This window comes from Typopeltis vanoorti, chromosome 8 (genome assembly GCF_054136105.1).
Source record: "Typopeltis vanoorti isolate ZY-2024b chromosome 8, IOZ_Tvanoo_1.0, whole genome shotgun sequence".
Lineage (NCBI taxonomy): Eukaryota > Metazoa > Arthropoda > Arachnida > Uropygi > Thelyphonidae > Typopeltis > Typopeltis vanoorti.
The window spans coordinates 20,030,370-20,050,724 of NC_143556.1; the positions used below are offsets into that span (position 1 = coordinate 20,030,370).

General features: G+C 33.7%; 1 protein-coding gene across 6 annotated transcripts in view; it reads left to right on the forward strand.

The window, feature by feature from the left end:
• The window catches only part of LOC150103803 (exonuclease mut-7 homolog), a 317,319-nt gene that overhangs the window by 62,402 nt on the left and 234,562 nt on the right, over nt 1-20,355 (forward strand). For all 6 annotated transcript variants that reach the window (XM_090396546.1, XM_090396545.1, XM_090396544.1 and 3 more), the window contains one exon: nt 10,526-10,599. In XM_090396546.1, coding sequence (XP_090252672.1) covers nt 10,526-10,599 — 74 coding nt within the window. The remainder of the gene's footprint in view (nt 1-10,525; nt 10,600-20,355) is intronic.

Below are 20,355 nucleotides of genomic sequence, written 5' to 3' on the forward strand. Positions count from 1 at the left end.
GCAGAAATTTTCACATGGCTGTCAATTCAATGTTAGTAAATGTACATTTCCAACAATTTCAGCCTATTCAAATCATTTGGCAAATACTGCATATCAACTGCATTCCTGATTGCTTTGCCTATTTTTGTATCATCAGCAAATAGCTCTGTGTTGCCTGTCAAATCCTTCCCAGTGTCATTATTGTAGAGATTGAATAACAATGCACTAAGGGCTGAACCTTGAGGTACACCACTTGTTACCTTAAATCTTGCAGACTACATCACCCATATAACTCTTTTGGATATCTTTCAGTCAGCCGTCATCTTATCCACACCAATATTTTATAATCAAATCTCATTCTTCAGTTTATGCAACAGTCTTCCATACTGCATTCTGTCAAAAGCCTTAGTAAAATCCAGGAGTATCATGATATATCCATTCACCTTGTCTAATTCAATATTAACATTATTGTAGCATGTGAACAAGTTGCTGAAACATTCCAATAGTAAATTCATGCTATTCATTACAAAGTAGAGATTCTCTGTGAACCCATTTCCAAATATGAGCCCTAACCAACTTTTCCAAATTCTTCACCACCACTCCATACTTAGGTTGATTGTTGGATGCATCAGTCTTTCGGCCACTCTTGTGCACTTTTATCATCATTAAATTCCTGAAGTGTGTCCTCAAGGGGTGTACAGGATATGATAGTGCTACATGAAAAACTTACATCATTACTAACTTCCTATCTGCAATTTTCCTTCAAATCAATCAGTTACCTGACAAGACTTCAACATTAACAGAGCTTATATTTCTATCTTCTAAGGCATGTCCACCTATATCTTGGTCTTCCTCTGGTTCTTTTTCCTGAAAACCTTGCAAAGAACACTAGTTTAGCTAATCCTTACTCTTCCATTGTGTTTAAGTGACCATACCGCCTGAGATTAGATCTCCTAACACATTACTGGATGCTAACAATGTTATTATTATTATTACGGGCAACTCCAAGGAGTCGACAGACTCATCGAGGGAGGCTCTAACATCATGTCACGAACAACTATTTGTCTTTCACACAATATCTATCATACCTCGCCTTAAACTCATTCATGGTCATAGCACCCACAACAGATTCTGGCAGCTTATTCCACTCATTTACCACTCTCCAAGTAAAGAACCTAGCTCTAACACCCCTGTTAACCACATTTTTGCCCAGCTTCCATGTATGGCCCCTAGTCCTCCCACCACCAGCCCTATTCTCAAAAATATCTGGATTAATCTTATAGAAACCCTTCAGTAATTTGAATGTCTCAATCATATCACCCCTTTTCTGCCTATCAACCAATTTTTGCAACCCACAAATCTTCAATCTGTTCTCATAAGGTTCATTCCACAGACCTGCCACCATCTTGGTCACTCGTCTCTGGATCCTCTCCACCTCCTCCCCATCAAGAAGAAACCCTGCTGCACATAACTGGGCACAGTAGTCCAGATGGAGTCTTATCAAGGCTCGATACAGAGGAACAACAACTTGTTTGTCTCTGCATGTTAAAGTATTTTTCAGAAGCCAAGTGATTTGGTGAGCCGTTTTAGTCACTTTTGCAATGTGGCCCCTAAACTTCAATTCTATCCACCAACACTCCCAAATCCCTGGCCTCATCAATCTCCTGGAGTACGGTTCCACCAATGCGATATACTGCTGCTATTCTTTTCACCCCAAAGTGCATAACCTTACACTTTGCCACATTAAATTGACATCCATTTTTCCTAGCCCAGTCCTCCAAACTGTCCAAATCATCCTGTAAAATTTTGACATCCTCTGCACTCACAATTGCTCTACCCAACTTTGCATCATCAGCAAACAAGTGAACCCTCTCAGATCCTTTCCTATATCGTTAACGAACAAATTGAAAAGTAGTGGTCCAAGAACAGAACCCTGCGGCACACCACTAGTCACAAGCCATCTTTTGGACTCCACTCCTGAATTAAACACTCTCTGGTATCTCTCCATCAACCACCCACCTATCCATCTCACCAACCCTATATCCATTCCCATATGTTGCAGTTTAAGGATTAGAGTTCCATGTGGTATCCTATCAAAGGCCTTGGCAAGGTCCAGTAGAATCACTGAAATCCCATTACCCTTATCCAGTTCAGTCGTTACTGTGTTATAAAACGTGAGCAAATTACTGAGGCATGATCTACCCTTCACAAAACCATGTTGTCCCCCATACAGTATCCCATTTTCATCTATCCAATCCTGTATTCTTCTCTTGACTATTTTCTCCAAGACCTTGACAAATGATTCCTGATATGCTAATCAGTCGGTAATTTACAACAGCAGTCTTGGAATCTCCTTTATGCAGTGAAACTATTTTCTCCTCTTTCCACCCCTTCAGGACTAACCGAGACTCGAGACTCAGATTAAATAGAATGGTCAAGGGTACTGACAGTTCTTTAGCCGCTTCACGTATGACACGAGCTGGTATACCATCCAATCCCACAGATGTATTCACATTGAGGTTTTGTAATAGACTATTCACCTCCACTTCATTCACCACAATTCCCATATAAGCTGTTGGTTCCTTCATTCCTGCAATATCACCACCTGGATGATATACTCATGCAAAGTGCTCATTCAGTAATTCCCCTATATCAACTGATTCGGTTACCTCCCTACCATCGGCATTCTTTAAAATCATTCTGCCATATACATTTTTTCTTCTACTTGCAACATATCGAAAAAGCTGTTTAGGATTGTCTTTAGCCTGCATGGCCAATGTTCCTTCGTAATCCTTTTTTGCTTTTCTTACCACACTTGTTACCCTTCTGGCCTGGGCTTTATACTGTTCATGTGTCTGCCGGTCAACTTTCTCCTTAAATTCTAATTGACTCGCTTACATTCTTTACGGTCGCACCGGGTTGGTACGATTTTGTTAAACTCTCTACTAACACACCTCTTACTAGGGAATCTTCATACGACACACGCTCTTTCATTTTGTTTACACTCACTATCATACCCTTATTTTTTCTCTCATATTTTTGCCGATTATTAGTCGGTAGGCTTGTTAAAGCTTTTTGCCAACGTTCCAGTTGCTGGTTTACTCCATGTATCGCTCCGCGTAATAGAGCTATTTCACTCATTGCGTCAGTGTAATCATTTTTATTTTCCGATGATTCATTCAATCGTTCTGTATGCTTAACTTCATTCTCTCTTACAACGCCACTCTCACAGCTATCAGGTACTACCTCGCAAATATCCTCATTCATACCTCTAATATCGCTGTTATCTAGATTCTCACTTTCGACAATGTTATCACTCACACGACCTGAAACATTCTTTACACTTTTTGCACACATTCACTCCACAATCATTGTTTAACCAGACTCCAACCACTCTCCTCGATGCATACATTTCGCAAATGGTACACTGAATCAAGTTTTTTAAGTTAAGATTTTCAGACAAATATGGCGACCTTGACTCCATCTTTGTATTCCTCTTTATGGGAGCCATGTGCACAGATAAACGATCTATCAATTTACTATTACAATACTCAAAAACACACAAAAATCACACAGACACATTGAAATACTAAAAATAAACAATACTATGTAAATACTATGCAAATTCATCAATTTTTACTCAAAATATCACTTATCTGGTCAGGAGTTATTCTCAGACACTATATACTTATTGCCCTCTAGTGGCTATGTTCTTTCCAAGTGGCAATATAATTTTTAATATTATATTGCCACTGATGCCATCTGTTCATGCCTCTATCTTTCTCAGGACTCTCATATCTATGGTCTCTAGTCTTTGGTCTAGTGTTCTATTCCAGCTCTCAGATCCATAAGCTAATTTAGTGTTTTGACTAATTTCTCTCTTATTCCATATAAGTTTATTCAGTTGATTTCCTACCTTACCGGCTTTATTGAAGCTGTTGTCTATTTCTATATTTGATTTACCACCTTCACTAAAAATCGTGCCTAAGTAGCTGAAATGTTTTACTTGTTCTATAGGTTCTCAATTCACAATGCAGTTGATATTTTCATTGTCTTTATTGCTGATCTTCATACCAAATCTATTACAACAGTTATTCAATTTAGTCACGGATGTTTTTGCAGACTTTCTACTAGATTTATTTAGAAGTATAACATCATCTGCATAAAGTAAAGAGCTGAGATTAACATCTCCAATTTTGATATCAGGTTTAATAAGACTTTCGCTCATAATGTACATCCTTGTCTGACACCAGATTTAACATAAAACCATCTTCCTATACTTCTTTTAATTCTAACTGCTGACTTACAACTCCAATAAAGACTAAGTATTGATTGATATAATGCTCCATTGACACCATACAACTGTAGCGTTTGGAATAGCTTTAGCTTTTCTCTTGGCACCTTGTCATATGCCTTTTCCACAACTACAAAACTTAAATATAGATCTTTGTTATGTTCCCATGATTTCTCAACTATTTGTCATAAAGTGAAAATTTAATCCTGACAGTCTCTGGCTTGAATCCAGCTTGTTCTTCACCAAGCTTCCCTTCCACAATCCTTCTCAACTGTTTCTCAAGTATACTTGCATAAATCTTTCCAGGAACATTCAATAAGGAAATACCTCTGTAATTCTCACATTCAGTTTTATTTCCCTTTTTATATATGGTTACTATGAGAGCTCTACTCCAATCATCGGGAATTGGAGTGCACTTTTATGCTTTCTTTTTTGCTATTGATAATTACCCATTTTATCCAATTTGCTATTAACAAATAGTAAGAGAATAAATGCAAGATAAATATAAAACATAACATAATCATATTGAATTTTAGCGAGTGTCAGTCATTTATTTATGTTGATGTAGGTAAATTTAGAATCAGTGTAGTTAGAAAATAAATACATCAAAACTCCTATTTTGTGCTTTTTAAGGATATGCATGTCTTAGTCTGTGATAAAATTTAAACTTTATGAAGCTTCTGGTAACTTAACTCATTTGGTCATTGTTTGTGACTGAGTGAATTGTAGCAGGAACAAAGCTCCAATAAACTCGCAGTGTGTGTGTGTGTGAGAAACACATGCAGCCACATAGCCAATTTAAAGTATAGTAGGCATGCATAATTTTTCTTATATCCATGTCTAAGTTATGAATTAAATAATTCATAACTTAGACATATACTTGATTGGGTATAGGGAAAGAAAATAACATCATTCCTTGTCAGATGTTCATCGTAACTAAGTGGAAACATTTTCTCCACAACTATCTCTCATCCAGAGTATTTAATAATTATGTTTTTTTCTACTTGTACAGGAGATGTAACTTCTGCATTTAATATTGATTTAACATTGGTATCTTCTTGGGTCCGGCTTCTGCCGACAAGACCTCAATAAAAATCAAACTGGTCTTGGTAGTCACTCTTCCCATAATGTTTTTGTGTTATGGGATGAGTAAGTTAATGTGGAGTCAGCAGCCTCTGTATACAAGTAAACTAGTCAGAAGTTACTTCACACTGATGGCACTTGGTCATAGGCAAAAATAAAACAAGTATGTAATTTCTCCTCAAGTGTAATATAAAGTAGGTCTGTTTTAACATTTAAACATGCAAAATAAATAAACCAACAAGATAAAGCAGTCCTGATAAAGGATTGCTTTGAGAGTCACTATTGATCTCTGTTCTCTCATGGTATTGTATGCGAGCATACTTGGTTCTGTTCATTCAAAAGCAGGTGAGATTTTTCCAGTATTGAATTACAAAGCAGTTAAAAATCAAGGTGCTAGAGTCAGAGTTTGTCTTTCTCATTCAGTATACAGCCCAGACTCGGCACCATCTGATTATTGCTTGTTCCAATCACTGACTCAATTTTTTTCAGTGACATCTGTTTAGCCTGTGTTATGAAGTCAAACATAATCTATTTTTCACCCTCCAAGGACCAGGAGTGATATGAAGGTAGGGAGATGTCAAACTGCCAGCAGAGAGAAAGAGAGATTGAGATTGATCAAGATGATACAGTATACTGGTTTATATTTTGTTGAATAATGTTTTTTTGATCATAATTTTGTGAAGCATTAAAATATCGATGTGAAAATTAAAACTTCAAGGCTTCTTCATGTATGACTTATGTTTCCTAGTATAATTTAAATGCTAATGACAATATCCTTTCTTTGGAAAGACCTGAGTTCAGATCCGTTTATAAAGACTTTTCAGCTAATGGTAAGTTGGTAAGTCTTATACATAGCCTGACTGGCCTTATAGCTTTAGTTCCATTAGAAATCTCAAACAAACAAACTAGTGTGATGTTGTTAAATTGTGAATGAAGCTATGTTATGTAATTTATTATTTTTCATTCACATTTAACATTGCTTATTAAATAGTAATCATGGCTCATATAAATTTATTTATTATTCCTTAAATAAGAATTACTAATTAAATATTTATTTAAAACCTGACCTATTATTAACTTATAAAATAATAAAATGTATAGAATCTTGTATAACTAAATATATATGGTGTAACGTAAAGTGTTATTTTATATTTAACTGTATACGTAATCAAAAAGTTGAAGAAATAGCTTAAATATTATATTGTTCTTATTTGTGAAATATTTAATGTTATGTAATCACTCATGTAGCAGTAATAGAGCATACATTACATTGGCGAAATGTTTACGCTTAGTCTGTTGTCATGGAGACGCACGCGTAAACAACCACGAGTGAAGAGAGCGTGGCGTTCGAACGTAAGGTGGGAGTGAAGGTCATACAGTATATATAGAAGGTTATAGAGAAAGAGAAAGAAGAGGGAAGGTCATAGATAAGATAGAAAGGAAGAGAAGAATTATTATTAAGCGAGTGAGGAGAGAGTTTTGCGGAACCAAGATTATAAAATCCTGAGGGCAGAAATTTATGACTATAGTGTTCGGAAGTGAACCTATAAGTAGTGAAACATAAAGTTTAATGTTATAAGCGAAATCTGCTGTTGTTTTGAAGAAAAGTTGATGCCGTAATCAGATAAAAGGAAACTGGACAGTCAATGCGAAAATTCTGATTAGTTCCAGTTAATCTGGATTACGATTAAATTCTATGTTGCCCTAGAAAAAGGTTATATTGATTACTTGGAGAAAAGTGAACAGGAAAAGATATTAGTACCTAATTACTGTTGTTTGGAATAGTGAAGTGCGACTTACAGTAATACAGTTTAAACTATGGAGAATATTTGTTATGTGTGTTCCGCTAAAGTTAATTAAGTTAATTCATAAGTGCTCTCTCAATAATTTGATGTATTGAAGAATTTGTCTGGTAAGAGTAGTTGTATAAGTTTTTCTATTCTAGCATTAACTGTAATATATCTCCGACGCTCAAGGACCGGAATATATTTGCTTGGAATATTGCTTACGTAGTTTATTGCCTGCTGTGAATATAAACATTGAGCTGATAGATTTGTGATGACTGATTAAATGTGAAGTTCTTATGTTAACTTGAGATAAGAAGATTTGTGTTTTTGAGACTGTGAATTGTATATGAAGATTAGAACATTGAGTTGGCATACTGATTTAGGAAGATGTGTTAAGTTATTTGTATAGTTCCATTTTAAAATAGAGTTCTTGTATTTGTTAACCATATCATATATTAAATGTTTTATTTTGTTGATCTAAATATTGTGTTTGCCTGAATTCCTTATTATTGCACCGTTCATAAATATTCGAATCTTGCGGGAACCCCAAGTAAAAAAAATGATAATAAATAATTCGGCCTAATGAGAAGACTGCTGACCTAATTAAGAATTGATCCTACTATTTATATAGACTAATCTAAGAATAGGGTGGCGCAGTATAAATATAAATTTCCCTACTTTTGGATCGGTGATCACTTCGCAATTGGTTATTTTAATTATAAAAGTGACTTGAATCTAGAAGATAGATTTAGAACACGACAGAAAAGGAGTCGTCGCGACAAATGGCGCAGTCGACAGGATGTGATTTAATTGATAGTAATTAAATTTAACAACTATAAGTTAAGAAATTGAATTTAAGTTTTAGTAATAATGATAGTAGAAGTACTCCCTGGAATTTGGAAAGTGAAATAATTAAATCACAGTGAACTGGTTATAATCTGGACTCAGGCAAAGATAAAAGTTTATTTTAAGGTAGAAAGATTTATATGTATTTATTGTATTTATTGAGATAGTAATTTATTAATCACTATGGCTGTCACATCAAACTCTGAAATGAATGACAGTGAATTTTTTCGTACTGTAAACCCGCAAGAGGTTTTTCCCCAATTTTCAGGTGAAGAATCAGATGATGTACTATTTTTCTTTACCTATGTTGAAAAACTTAGAGAAATTGCAGGTTGGACTGATTTTCAATTGCTAGTTTTGATTAGAAGCAAATTAGTAGGTAAAGCAAAAACATTTTTGCATTCTTCTCCAATACTTCGAGAAACTTTTGAGTATTCCAAATTTAAAGACACCTTATTGTCTCAATTTTGTAAACTTAGAAGTGTAGGTCCTAACTTGTGGAAATTGCAGAAAATTGTTCAAAAGGATAAAGAGACTGTTACTGATTTTCACAATAGGTTATTAACATTGGCCAACAGTTTGAATGTTACTGGTGAAGATAAACCTCACTTAGATTGGGCTGTGTTCCAACAATTTAGACAAGGTGTTAGGCAAGAATTAAGAGAAACAGCCTACAAGAAGAAAATTTCTACTTTAGAAGAGTGTCTCAAAAGTGTTAAGGAAAAAGAACAAATACTAGGTGACCTTTATCCCTCAACCAATGCAAGTCTTGTGAATGTCGTGAATAAAACTGATAGTTCATTCAATCAATCAGAAATAGAAAAGAGAAGTAAAGTTGAAGAAGGAAAAGCAAAGAATATTGGAAAAAATTCAAGTAGTGTAAACTGCATGACAGAGAGTAAAGAGCAAATGGACAAGAAACTGATGACAGAAGTGAAATCCTTAATTCACCAGGAGGTGAATAAGTTAAATCAGCCAATAATGGATAGTCTTAATGAAGTTGTGAGACAGTTATCAGCTATTAATTTGAAGTCTCAAGAAAATCAAAACCACACTACAAATAAAATTGATGAGATGATCAAGCATGAGGTTGAAAAACAAAGTCAACCTATTTTAAGTAGCCTAGATGAGGTAATCCGAGGATTAAATGATGTTAGACAACAAATGGCTGCTATCCCTCAATCCAAGACAGAGACAAAGCAAAGAAATCCTCTTAAGTGTTACAATTGCAACAAAATTGGACATTATGCCAGGAATTGTTTCTATAACAAGGGAAACTACTCTAATAACAGATGGAACTCAAAGTTTGGATACAAACCCCACAGAAGAAATAAAAGAATTCAAAATTATCAAACATCTAATGAGAGAATGATGAGAATTAGAGGTGATATCCTGGGCTCTAAATGTGACATCATAGCTTTAGTTCCATTAGAAATCTCAAACAAACAAACTAGTGTGATGTCATTACCTTTTTTTTATTATTAAGGATCTGTAATCATATTTAACAAAAAAAAAAAAAAAAAAAAATGCTTGGTTATCTGAGTAGAGTTTCTAGCTTAATGATGCCTTGGCCACACCCATTCTACTAGTGCATTATTATTCCCATCCTTTTGTTGATAAGATGGCTATAAACACAGATGGAGAGGACCTAAAACTGCTGTAGCATTCCAATAATCATTCTTTCTTGTCTGATGCTCTTCTCACCATATCCTCAATTGCTCCCAATTACTTTAACCTGTAAAAATGAAGGTGCATACCATAAAAAAAAATGGTACTCTTTCAAATATATTTTACAAATCCATGTAAACTGTACTGTAAACTAAACTTAGTATTTAATATTCATGTTATACTTTAATAAAATAATATTTTTAAACTTAATAAAAAATATTTTTTAAATATTATTTTCCACCTGTTGAAAAAAAAAATTAGCTCATTGTTTACATCTTGTATGTTTCCAAAAGATGTGCAATCAATTGAATCATCTATCTCTCTGAGTAATTTTTATGCAATCTTAACATTAATGTTTTCATCTTCAACTCATCCATAATTGCAGGGCATTGTAAGTCTAATAATCTTTTATGTATGGGATTACTGATTTATTTTATATTATTTATACCTTTTTATATTATTTTATTACTTAAAATAATATATATAATTTTTATGTTTTGCATACCAAGTTATGCAACTATTTCAACTATATTGGATGAATTGATACTGTCACAGTAAAATTAGGTTAGAGATGATAGCATGATATACACACATAAAATGGTAAAGAGTGACTTAAAAAAATAAAATAATAATAAAAATAAAATTTCTTACACTGTTACTTTGCTCTGTTCTTTATGTGAATCCAATCCACAAAAATCTGTTGTAAATTTGAGTACTGTGGGTAGGCTGCAGTTCATCAGATTAAGACCTGTCAGACTGATTTTCATGTAATCAATACTACACTGTGATTTTTTTTATATCTTCTCATTAATATTTTGTGATTATTACAATTGTGCATATTTGTAATTCTTGAATTTTAACCTTACAGATGAGTGTCCTAATTTATGTTCTAAAAGAAGTTATGGAGCACTTAAGTATATGTTGTATAGAAAATATATTGAGGTATTTTTTAACGTTTTTCATTTAATTTCTTTTTTTTTTTTTTTCATTACTACCTCTCAAATTTAGAATTTTAAAATTAGAGATTGGCTAAGTTGTAAATTTTGACAGAGTATATTACTACATATATGTTATTTATTATTGTCCTATTCACTTTGCTGGTACTCTGATCATCTTCTTCCTGAACAAGTGTGGAAATTATCAGGTTTACTATGAATAGTAATAACAAAAACAGCAGTTAGTCACTCTCATGCAGTTAAGATGACTTGGTTTGCTTCACTATGTGGAAGTGTATCCTGTTTTTAGTTTAATCATTCTAAATGATATGATTCTACTGTTTTATAGTGTGTGTTGTTCTTGTTTTTCTCAACTTACTTATTTTACTACATAGCTTTGTTGTATATACAGTGTATACACTAGCGACCAAAAGCTATGAAATGTATATGAAAACATTTGCATGACTACAGTCAAATGTGGACATAAATTTATTGATGGCATACTAATAACTTATATTATACAAAAAATGTGTTAGAAATTTCATACAAATTGCAGTACATTTTTAGCAAAAGTTACAAATTTCCTAAAGACGTAGTTAAATGTACAGTGCTTTGACAAAATTATGTGGAGAGATATTTCAGTATGGAATATATCCACCCAGAACTGCGATTCAGCTCTTACAACATCATATCATGCTTAGCATTAAGTGATTCAGAGCTCTTTAGGCAAACTGGCCCACTCCTTCTTCAGAGCAAGGAAAAGGTCTTGTTTGATTTCTGGAGGGTAATTTTGAGCAGCAGTGCATCCACTTTTTGCATCCAAACAAGTTTTATAGGCTTGAGATCTAGGGAACCTGCTGGCTAATCGATTTGATTAATATCCTTGGTCTCCAGATGTATCTCCACTGCTTGTGTACAATATGGTGTGGCATTGTCATCCATAAAAATGAATTCTTTGGCACCACGGAACAGTCACACATGAAATTGAAGAACTTAGTGGAAATAGTGTTCACCAATTAATCCCTTTTTCTAGCACTTGTAGCTCTGTGCATTCGTTAAACATAATGCCTCCACACACACACACCATGACCCCCCAGCACTGCTGTATCTCTCTTTCAAGAACATTCTCGCGATGGTAAGCAGTGTCATGTTTGCACCAGATCAAGTGTTGTCTAAAGTTGGAGGAAAGACTAAAATGGTTCTCATCTGTAAAGAATTCATTAGCACATTGGTGTCTAATCTAATTTTTATGGATACAACACCACTAAAAACATGCTCTACAATCAGCTGGAGATAAAGGAATGCAGACTACAGGCCTTTGGGTGTATAAGGCTACTTGTCACAGGCAGTTATAATCTTCAGAAATAGTGTTTGTCCTTAGGTTTTTGGACATCAGTATATATATATGTGTGTGTATGTATATATATATATATATAAATTATATATTTAGTTTAATCCTTTATCCAAGTGTAAGCAAACAAAGTTTGCTCCTGAAGTATCTTCAGGAGTGAGGCAACTCGTGGCAAAGGCGGACTGAGTTCTCATCACTTTCCTTAGTATCCCATAATGCAAAGCACATCTCCTTGCAGATATGTATAATGCTGTGCATTATGGGGAGGGTCATTACCCAGACCGGTTTCGACCTTTATTGAGGTCTCTTCAGTGAGAGCCAGACCCAGAGGTGATACCAAGGTTGAAGCAATGCAGAAGTCATATTTCCATATGCCAGTTGCCAAAAGATGTCACACCTTATTATTAAATTATTCTGGATTAGAGAAAGATGTTGGAAGTTTTTTCCCACTTGGTTAGACTATAAATTATATAGTTTAATCCTTTATCCAAGTGTAAGCAAACAAAGTTTGTGCCTGAAGTATCTTCAGGAGTGGGGCAACTCATGGCAAAGGTGGACTGAGTTCTCATCACTTTCCTTAGTATCCCAAAATGCAAAGTACATCTCCTTGCATACATGTATAATGCTATGCATTATGGGGACGGTCACGACCCAGACCGGTTTCAATCTTTTTGCCATGAGTTGCCCTATTTCTGAAGATACTTCAGGCGGAAACTTTATTTGCTTACACTTGGATAAAGGATTAAACTAAATATATAATTTATAGTCTAACCAAGTGAAAAAAACTTCCAACATCTTTATCTAATCCAGAATAATTTAATAATGAGGTGTGACACCTTTTGCCAACTGGCATATGGAAATATGACTTCTGTATTGCTTCAACTTTGATATCACCTCTTGGTCTAGCTCCCACTATAGAGACCTCAATAAAGGTCGAAACCAGTCTGGGTAGTGACTCTCCCCATAATGCACAGCATTATACATATCTACAAGGAGATGTGCTTTGCATTATGGGATACTAAGGAAAGTGATGAGAACTCAGTCTTCCTTTGCCATGAGTTGCCCCACTCCTGAAGATACTTCAGGTGCAAACTTTGTTTGCTTACACTCGCATAAAGGATTAAACTATATATATATATATATATATATATATATAGTATGATGCTGGTTTTTTTTTTTTTTTTTTTTTTTTTTAAGAGAAGTGTCTGATGTAAGAATAGACAACATCTTATAATGGACTGAAGGCAACTTTGATTCTTAGTTTTTGAGAGTACTGTTCTCTCTGTAACCATCTTCATGTATAGGAGAGTGATTACATCTTTATAATGGTGGTTTTCTTTTTGATTAATTTCAAACAAATTAATCAGCAAGGCTTGTCTTAATGTCTTTTGTACTCCTTTCAGATTGTACCCATTCCTTTATCATAGTTGCAACTCTTCGAATTAAGTTATTTTTCTTGAGATGGAATTACTGATAATTCTGATAATGTATCCTTTTTTGAGAAGGGTAGTGATGCAGCATTGCATGTAAGTATCTTCCATTGTTATTCAGAAGTTTCTCAACCTGGTTCATGCCACTCTTATTCAGTTCCCTACAAGTTATATATAAAAGCTTAGTATTTTATGAATCATCCATAAATAATTTTCCATTTAGCTGCTACCAAATGCATATAATTCAGGCATAAAATGCAGTTGTGTATTTTAAATCAAAAGTAGAACCATTAATTTATCTTTCAGGGTTACTTACAGGAATTGTAGGCATTGTGGATGACCGAGTTATTCCTTCTGTTTACAGTTGAAACATTTGACTATGAACGTAAAATCATAATAATTAATTTCTTGATGTGTACATCCAAGGAGTGTTCAGGTTACTATGACAGCACTACATGATTAAGTTTACATTATTATTAATCTCCTATCAACAATTTTCCTCCAAATCAGTCTATTACTTGTGAGCACTCCAATATTGTCATATCTAACATTTTGTACTTCTAAGGCACTTCTGACTGAATCAGTCCACCTAGGCCTTGGTCTGGGTCTCTTTCTTGCCATCAAACACCTGTTTTTTTCTAACCTTTCCTCACCAGTTCTTTTTAAGTGGCCTTTGCCACCTTAGATTAGCTCTGCTGACACATTCTTGAATATTGTCAAGTTCCTTTCTAATATCTTCTGCCATTAGTTCATTCCCCTAATTTTTCTCAGAATGTTCATATCTTGTGCTTTCTAGTCTTCAATCAAGTGCTTTATTTTTAACCCAACTCAGATCCATAACTTACAACTGATTTGAACACTGTCACTGTCTTTTATAGTACTAGTTTGATGTTTTGTCTAATTTCTCATTTCTTCCATATAAATTTATTCTGCTGACTACCCACCATACCAGCTTTGCTGATTCTGTAGTCTTTTTCCAGATTTAATCTGCCATCTTCACTAAAAACTGTGCCTAAATAGCTGAAATATTTTATTTATTCTGTAGGATCTTCATTCACAAAGTAGCTGAAGTTTTCTATGTTCCTGCCTATTTTCATAGTTTTGATCTTTTTCCTGTTGATTTTCATGCCAAATTTGTTACAGCTGCTATTCAATTTAATTAGAGAATCCTGGAGACTTGCACTAGATGTGTTTAGGAGTACAACATCATCTGCATGAAGCAAAGAGCTTAGTTTGTCATCTCCAGTTCTAATATCAGGCATAATGCCACTTTCTTTCATAATGTGATCCATATAGATGATGAATAAGAGTGAAGATAATGTGCATTCTTGTCTTACCCCTGATTTCAGATCAAACCATCTTCTTGTATTTCCTACAATTCTAAGTGCTGACTGAAAACTTAAATGTGGACTATGTATTGCTCTGTATGATGTTCCATTCACCCCATATAATTGTATTGTTTTAAAAAGCTTTTCTCTGGACACTTTGTCGCATGCCTTCCAATCAAGAAGTTTATCTTCATGTTTGGTGTTGAATGCTATCACTTCTCTTTCCTTTCTTTGTTCATTATTGTCTGAAAAAGAACATCCTATATTTAGTACGATCTTACTTGTTTGTCTTCTTTGTCTCAATGCCAATTATTTCCACATGGTACTTTGGAAAAATAAATAAGTGATGTAAAATAGAAATGATGGAGGATAAATAAATGGTTTAAAGCAGTGTTTCTCAACGTGGGGCGTATGCCCCACAGGGGGGCAATTTGAATATTTTGGAGGGCAATTAGAAAATGTACATGTACATTTTTATATTAGACATATTTATATTATACTTTTTCAGAATTTGGCGGACTATTATGCTAGGGGGGGGGCATCAAAATCTTTGAGACGTTGATGTGGGACATGATCCAAAAAAGGTTGAGAAACACTGGTTTAAAGTAAAAACAAACACAATTAGCAGACTGATATTGAATTATAGAAGTTGATGGTAGAATTTTTGTGCCTGAAAAATGGTTTAAAATTCACTAAACATGTTTGATCCTTTTTTCTTTTTTTTTTTTTTTTTTTTTTGTGGACTGTTATATTCAGGCAATAATGATCAAGAAAAGGAGGGAGTAGCAAAAGCATTCAACACCAACCATGAAGATAAATTTCTTGATTAGAAGTCAATTTCAAGTAAAGTTATGTGGGCAAACTTCAAAATGGGAAAATGGACATAAAACCTATTTGTGCTTATGGTCCCACAGAAGGATCTCGTAAGTAAGGAGTCAAGGAATTTTTTGAGTCACTAGAGCAGGCAGCTTACATAAAGAAAATGTGGTACTTGTTGGAGAGATAAACAGCAGAGTAGGAAGTGAATCCCACCAGGTATATAGAAGTGTTTTGGGAAAATATTTGAGAAAAGGGCAAGGCTAATAATAATGGTCTAAGTATCTGCTGGATTTCTGCTCAACATATGGACTAGTCATTATAAGAAATAAGAAAAGCCTTATTGACTATGTTAGTGTTAATAGTGATATCTTCATGATGGTTCAGGATAGCTATACAGAGGATTTGAAATTGGAAGTGACCATCTCTTAGTTTTAAGTATGATAAAACGGAATAGCACATTGAAAAGAACAGTATGTAGAGAAGTTTTTGAAAGAATTAAAGTTGAGCACCTTTTACAAGTAAACTGTAGACTCAACTATACAAACATTATTGAAGAAAGAATGAAACAGTTCAAAAACAAGAACCAAACTTTGGAATCTGTGGCAAACTCTGAAGAAAACATTGATCGATTCAGCTAGGGAGGCATGTGGTGTCTATAAGGATAGAAAAATAAGAACACTAAGTGGACACAAGAAATTAAAGAAGCAACCCTGGAAATTAAATAATAGATACTAAATAAATACTAAAGGTTCCTAGCAAATAAGTTAGCAGATGCCCTAAAGATTACAGAGAAAAATGTAAGAGAGTTAAGCTGTGTGTTAAAGTAGCTAAACAAAAGTCAAAGGGGGTAGACTGGTAAGAATATACACTGCTCAAAACAATTAAGGGATATTTTGGTCTTCTTGTAAATTATAAAATTATAAAAATGGTTTTAAAATGTAACACATTTATTTTAAAATATTCTTAATATATAACAGTGTAGAACATGCAACTGCGTACAAAATCATGTTAAGACTTGTCAAAACAATAGCTTCAAGAGCTCGAAATTGCGAGGAAATATCCCACAAGAACTGTTTGATCATCTTATCTGGTCCATGCAATCAAGTTGTACTGCTGTTTTGGCTATTAATGGAGCCTATACGCCCTATTAAAAATTAACAAAAGCGTTTTTGGCTATTCTTGTTGTTATTCTTGTTAAAATTATTTGACTTTAAAATGTATAAGTTGTTGATTATGTATAATTTGTTAAATTTGTAATAAATATCGATTATTTAAACAATATCTCATCAATTGCACCCTATCCATAAGTAAGAAATATTTATTAATGGTTAAAGTACCCAATAGTTATAATTATCTGACAGAAACTAAAATATCCGCTAATTGTTTTGAGCAGTATAGAAGGTAAATATCAGCAAGATGGAAAAATGTTCTGGAGACTATTGAAAAAGCTTTGAAAAGTAAGAACGAGTACTATAAAGGAATCAAAGATAAGTTAACATGAAAGCTGAAGATTAGAATATCTTAGATGTCTGGAGTAATTGCTTTGACTTTTCTACTACAGTGACAGAACTGTAGTGGAAAATTTTCAAGAAAGATGCAAACAGGAATACATATCAATACTTGAAGTAGAAGAAACTCTCAAAATTTTAGTGTAAAAGCAGTCAGAGCAGATGATATTCAAGCAGAAATGCTCAAATATGAAGGAATAAAAGTGTTGCAGAGTACCTGTTCAGAAGGTCAAATTCCAGATGATTGTAGTATAGCTCTACTACCTATCTATGAAAAAAGGGAATGAAGGTGAATGTTGGAATTACAGAGGAATTTCTCTAGTAAGTGTTTCAGGTAAGATTTATGTAATCATACTTGAAAAAGTGGCTAAAAGAAACTGGTAGAAGAACAAGCTAGTTCAGGCCAAACAGTGGTTGTCAGGATCAAATTTTCACTTTATGACAAATAATTCATAAATCATGGAAGAATGACAAGGTGTCCATGGAAAATCTTTTCAGAACACTACAATTAAATTGGATAAATGGAACATTTTATAGGGCAATACATAGTCTATATTTAAAAGCGGCATTAAACCTGATATTATAATTAGAAATAACAAACGTAGGCTTTAAACCTGATGTTATAATTAGAGATATCAAATTAACTCTTTGCTTTATGCAGATGATATTGTACTTCTAAGCACATCCAGTACATGTCTCCAGGATTCTCTGACTAAATTGAACAACAGCAGCATTAAACCTGATATTATAATTAGAGATATCAAACTTAGGCATTAAACCTGATGTTATAATTAGAGATATCAAACTTAGCACTTTGCTTTATGCAGATGATATTGTACTTCTAAGCACATCCAGTAGTCTCCAGGATTCTCTAACTAAATTGAATAACAGCAGCACAGTTTTTAGTGAAGAATTTAACATGACAATTGTTACTAGATTAGTCCTGTTTATAGTTAAACTCTTAGGGAGAAAGGTTCCTTGGGTAGAATATGTGCCTTCCATATGCCTGGGATTTTTAGACCATCATTATTGTTAAGATTAGGGTGGTTGATAAGGCTTCCTTAAATTTACGTTCATACCATGTTTTGGTGTGATGTAAACAACTGGTGCTTTTCTAGTCAATTCTATGTAAAGTAGTGACCAGGGCATGATCAGAAAGGCCAGCTTCACCATAGTTATTATATTTAATATGTCATTTATGTTCCTTTTGTCTGATAGGAATTGTGCATCCTGTTTTTCCTGTGTATGGTAGATTGCAGGTGCAATAAATACGGTATACTCCAGGGTGGGCCAGCAGAGGGAGTGGGTCTTTGGATGAGTTAAATAAGCTCTTTACTTTTGCAGGTTTAATGGTAGCTTTAAGGTTGTATTTCTGTAGTATTCTGTTTATTTTATCTGATGTCCCTTTAATGTATGGAATGGTTATAGTTTTATTTTAGTCTAGTTTATCTTTGTTTTTTAGTGAGGTCTTGTAGAGAATTTTGTTGATGGTATTTTGGGAAATACCAGCAAATACTTATTATCAGCAATACTTTCCATTTTTTAGGAAAGTATTGCTGATAATAAGTATTTGCTCCAATGAAAAAGCTGTGCTTTTTCATTGGAGCAAATCTTCAAAGCCCTGTTTTTTAGAGTATTAATGACACCTACTTTTTGTATTGGATGGTGGTATGAGTTTATGTGTATATATTGGTCACTATGTGTCAGTTTCCGGTAACAATTGTCATGTTGAATTAGGACATCATTGTTATTGTAAGAAAACTATGTATATGAAAGAATGTTTCTCTGATGTTATCTTAAATAGAATATAGCTTTGATGTAGTTTTTAATTAAGTAATTAATTTATTTTTTATTTGTATTTGTATTTTTTATTTATTTATTTATTTATTATATTATATTTTCACTAGAGGTCTTGGTGCAGGTCATATGTCTTCCAAACAAGGCCAAATCACTCAGTTCTTCTTACTTCTTATATTTTTGTAATAAAATGTTGGGTCTTTGATACATATAGTGCAGTATTTTGATGGAAGAAGTCCAAAAATCCTTCTCAGTACCATTCTTTCAAATGTAATAAGTGTAATTTCAAATGTAATGTTGATGACCATGTTTCACAACCTTAGGTTGTGAAACATGGTCATCAACAGAGAGAGAGAGAGAACAGAAAACTTAGGTTAATGTTAGACATAGGTGGCTTAAATGGTTTATATTTTCTTGATAATGATAATATTCTGGAATTCAGGAATTGCACAGTTGCAAAATATCTGTGATTGGCCTTCTCCATTCCCTCCTCTGTCTTGTGATGCATATCACTGTATCTATTAATGTTAACTCTTAGATATATAAAATTATTACCAACCAAATCTGATCTGTTCTGATAGCTTCTTGGGATGCACATATGTTTAGTCTTTTCCTGGTTTATAGAAAGACCCATAGGCTTACTTGCCTTAAATTAGATGTAGCTTGTCTAGCATGTTGACAAGAGTCTACAAGGATAATGATGTTATCAGCATAAGCTAATAGAATGTTCTTCCTATTCATTTAGGTCTTTGACTTTTCCAGTGCTAAGTCAGTGAGATGCATCTCCTTATTTACTTGATGAATATTCCTGTAGGAAACCTACCTTGCAAGGGTGGTGATTACACAGTTGTATCATTTATATACTTTATTGTTCTATTCTAAAAAGTCTTATTATATCCTACTCGTAGGGCATTTCAGTACACATTGTTGTATATTCGCTTATAGTTTGCAATACTAGATGAATTCTTTATCAGATTCTTAAATCTTTTCTAACAAATTGTCAGAGATTGAAAATATGATCAGTTGTTGACTTTCCCTTGCACAAGCCACACTCATTGTGTCTTCTGCAAGGTATATTAATTATTTTATAGACCAGTGTAGAAGACATCGTTTTTTAAAAGTAGAGCCTAACATGGTTGTATTCCAATCCAGTAGGATTTCTTCTTTTTGCCATGTTAACTTAAATGGTTTGTTAATTTCAGTTTTTAAGGGTGTTCCTCCAATTTTTAGAAATTCTGCTGCAATTATGATTTCGCTGACTGCTTTAATTTTTATTATCATCAAATTCCTTATATTGTTCTTCCTCTGACCTTTTTCTACCAATTTGCAAAGAACATTTGTTTCGCTAATCTTTGCACTCCCACCTTATTTTTTAGTGTTTTAATAAATTCTCATATTCAGTCAGAGATGGTTTTTCAACATTTCCTTTTAAATGTTGTACCTCAGGTTTAAGGTTTCTGTCTAGTGGTGGTAGCGATTTGTTTAGTAGTCTCACAATATATTGTTTTAATTCAATACTTACTTTTTCTT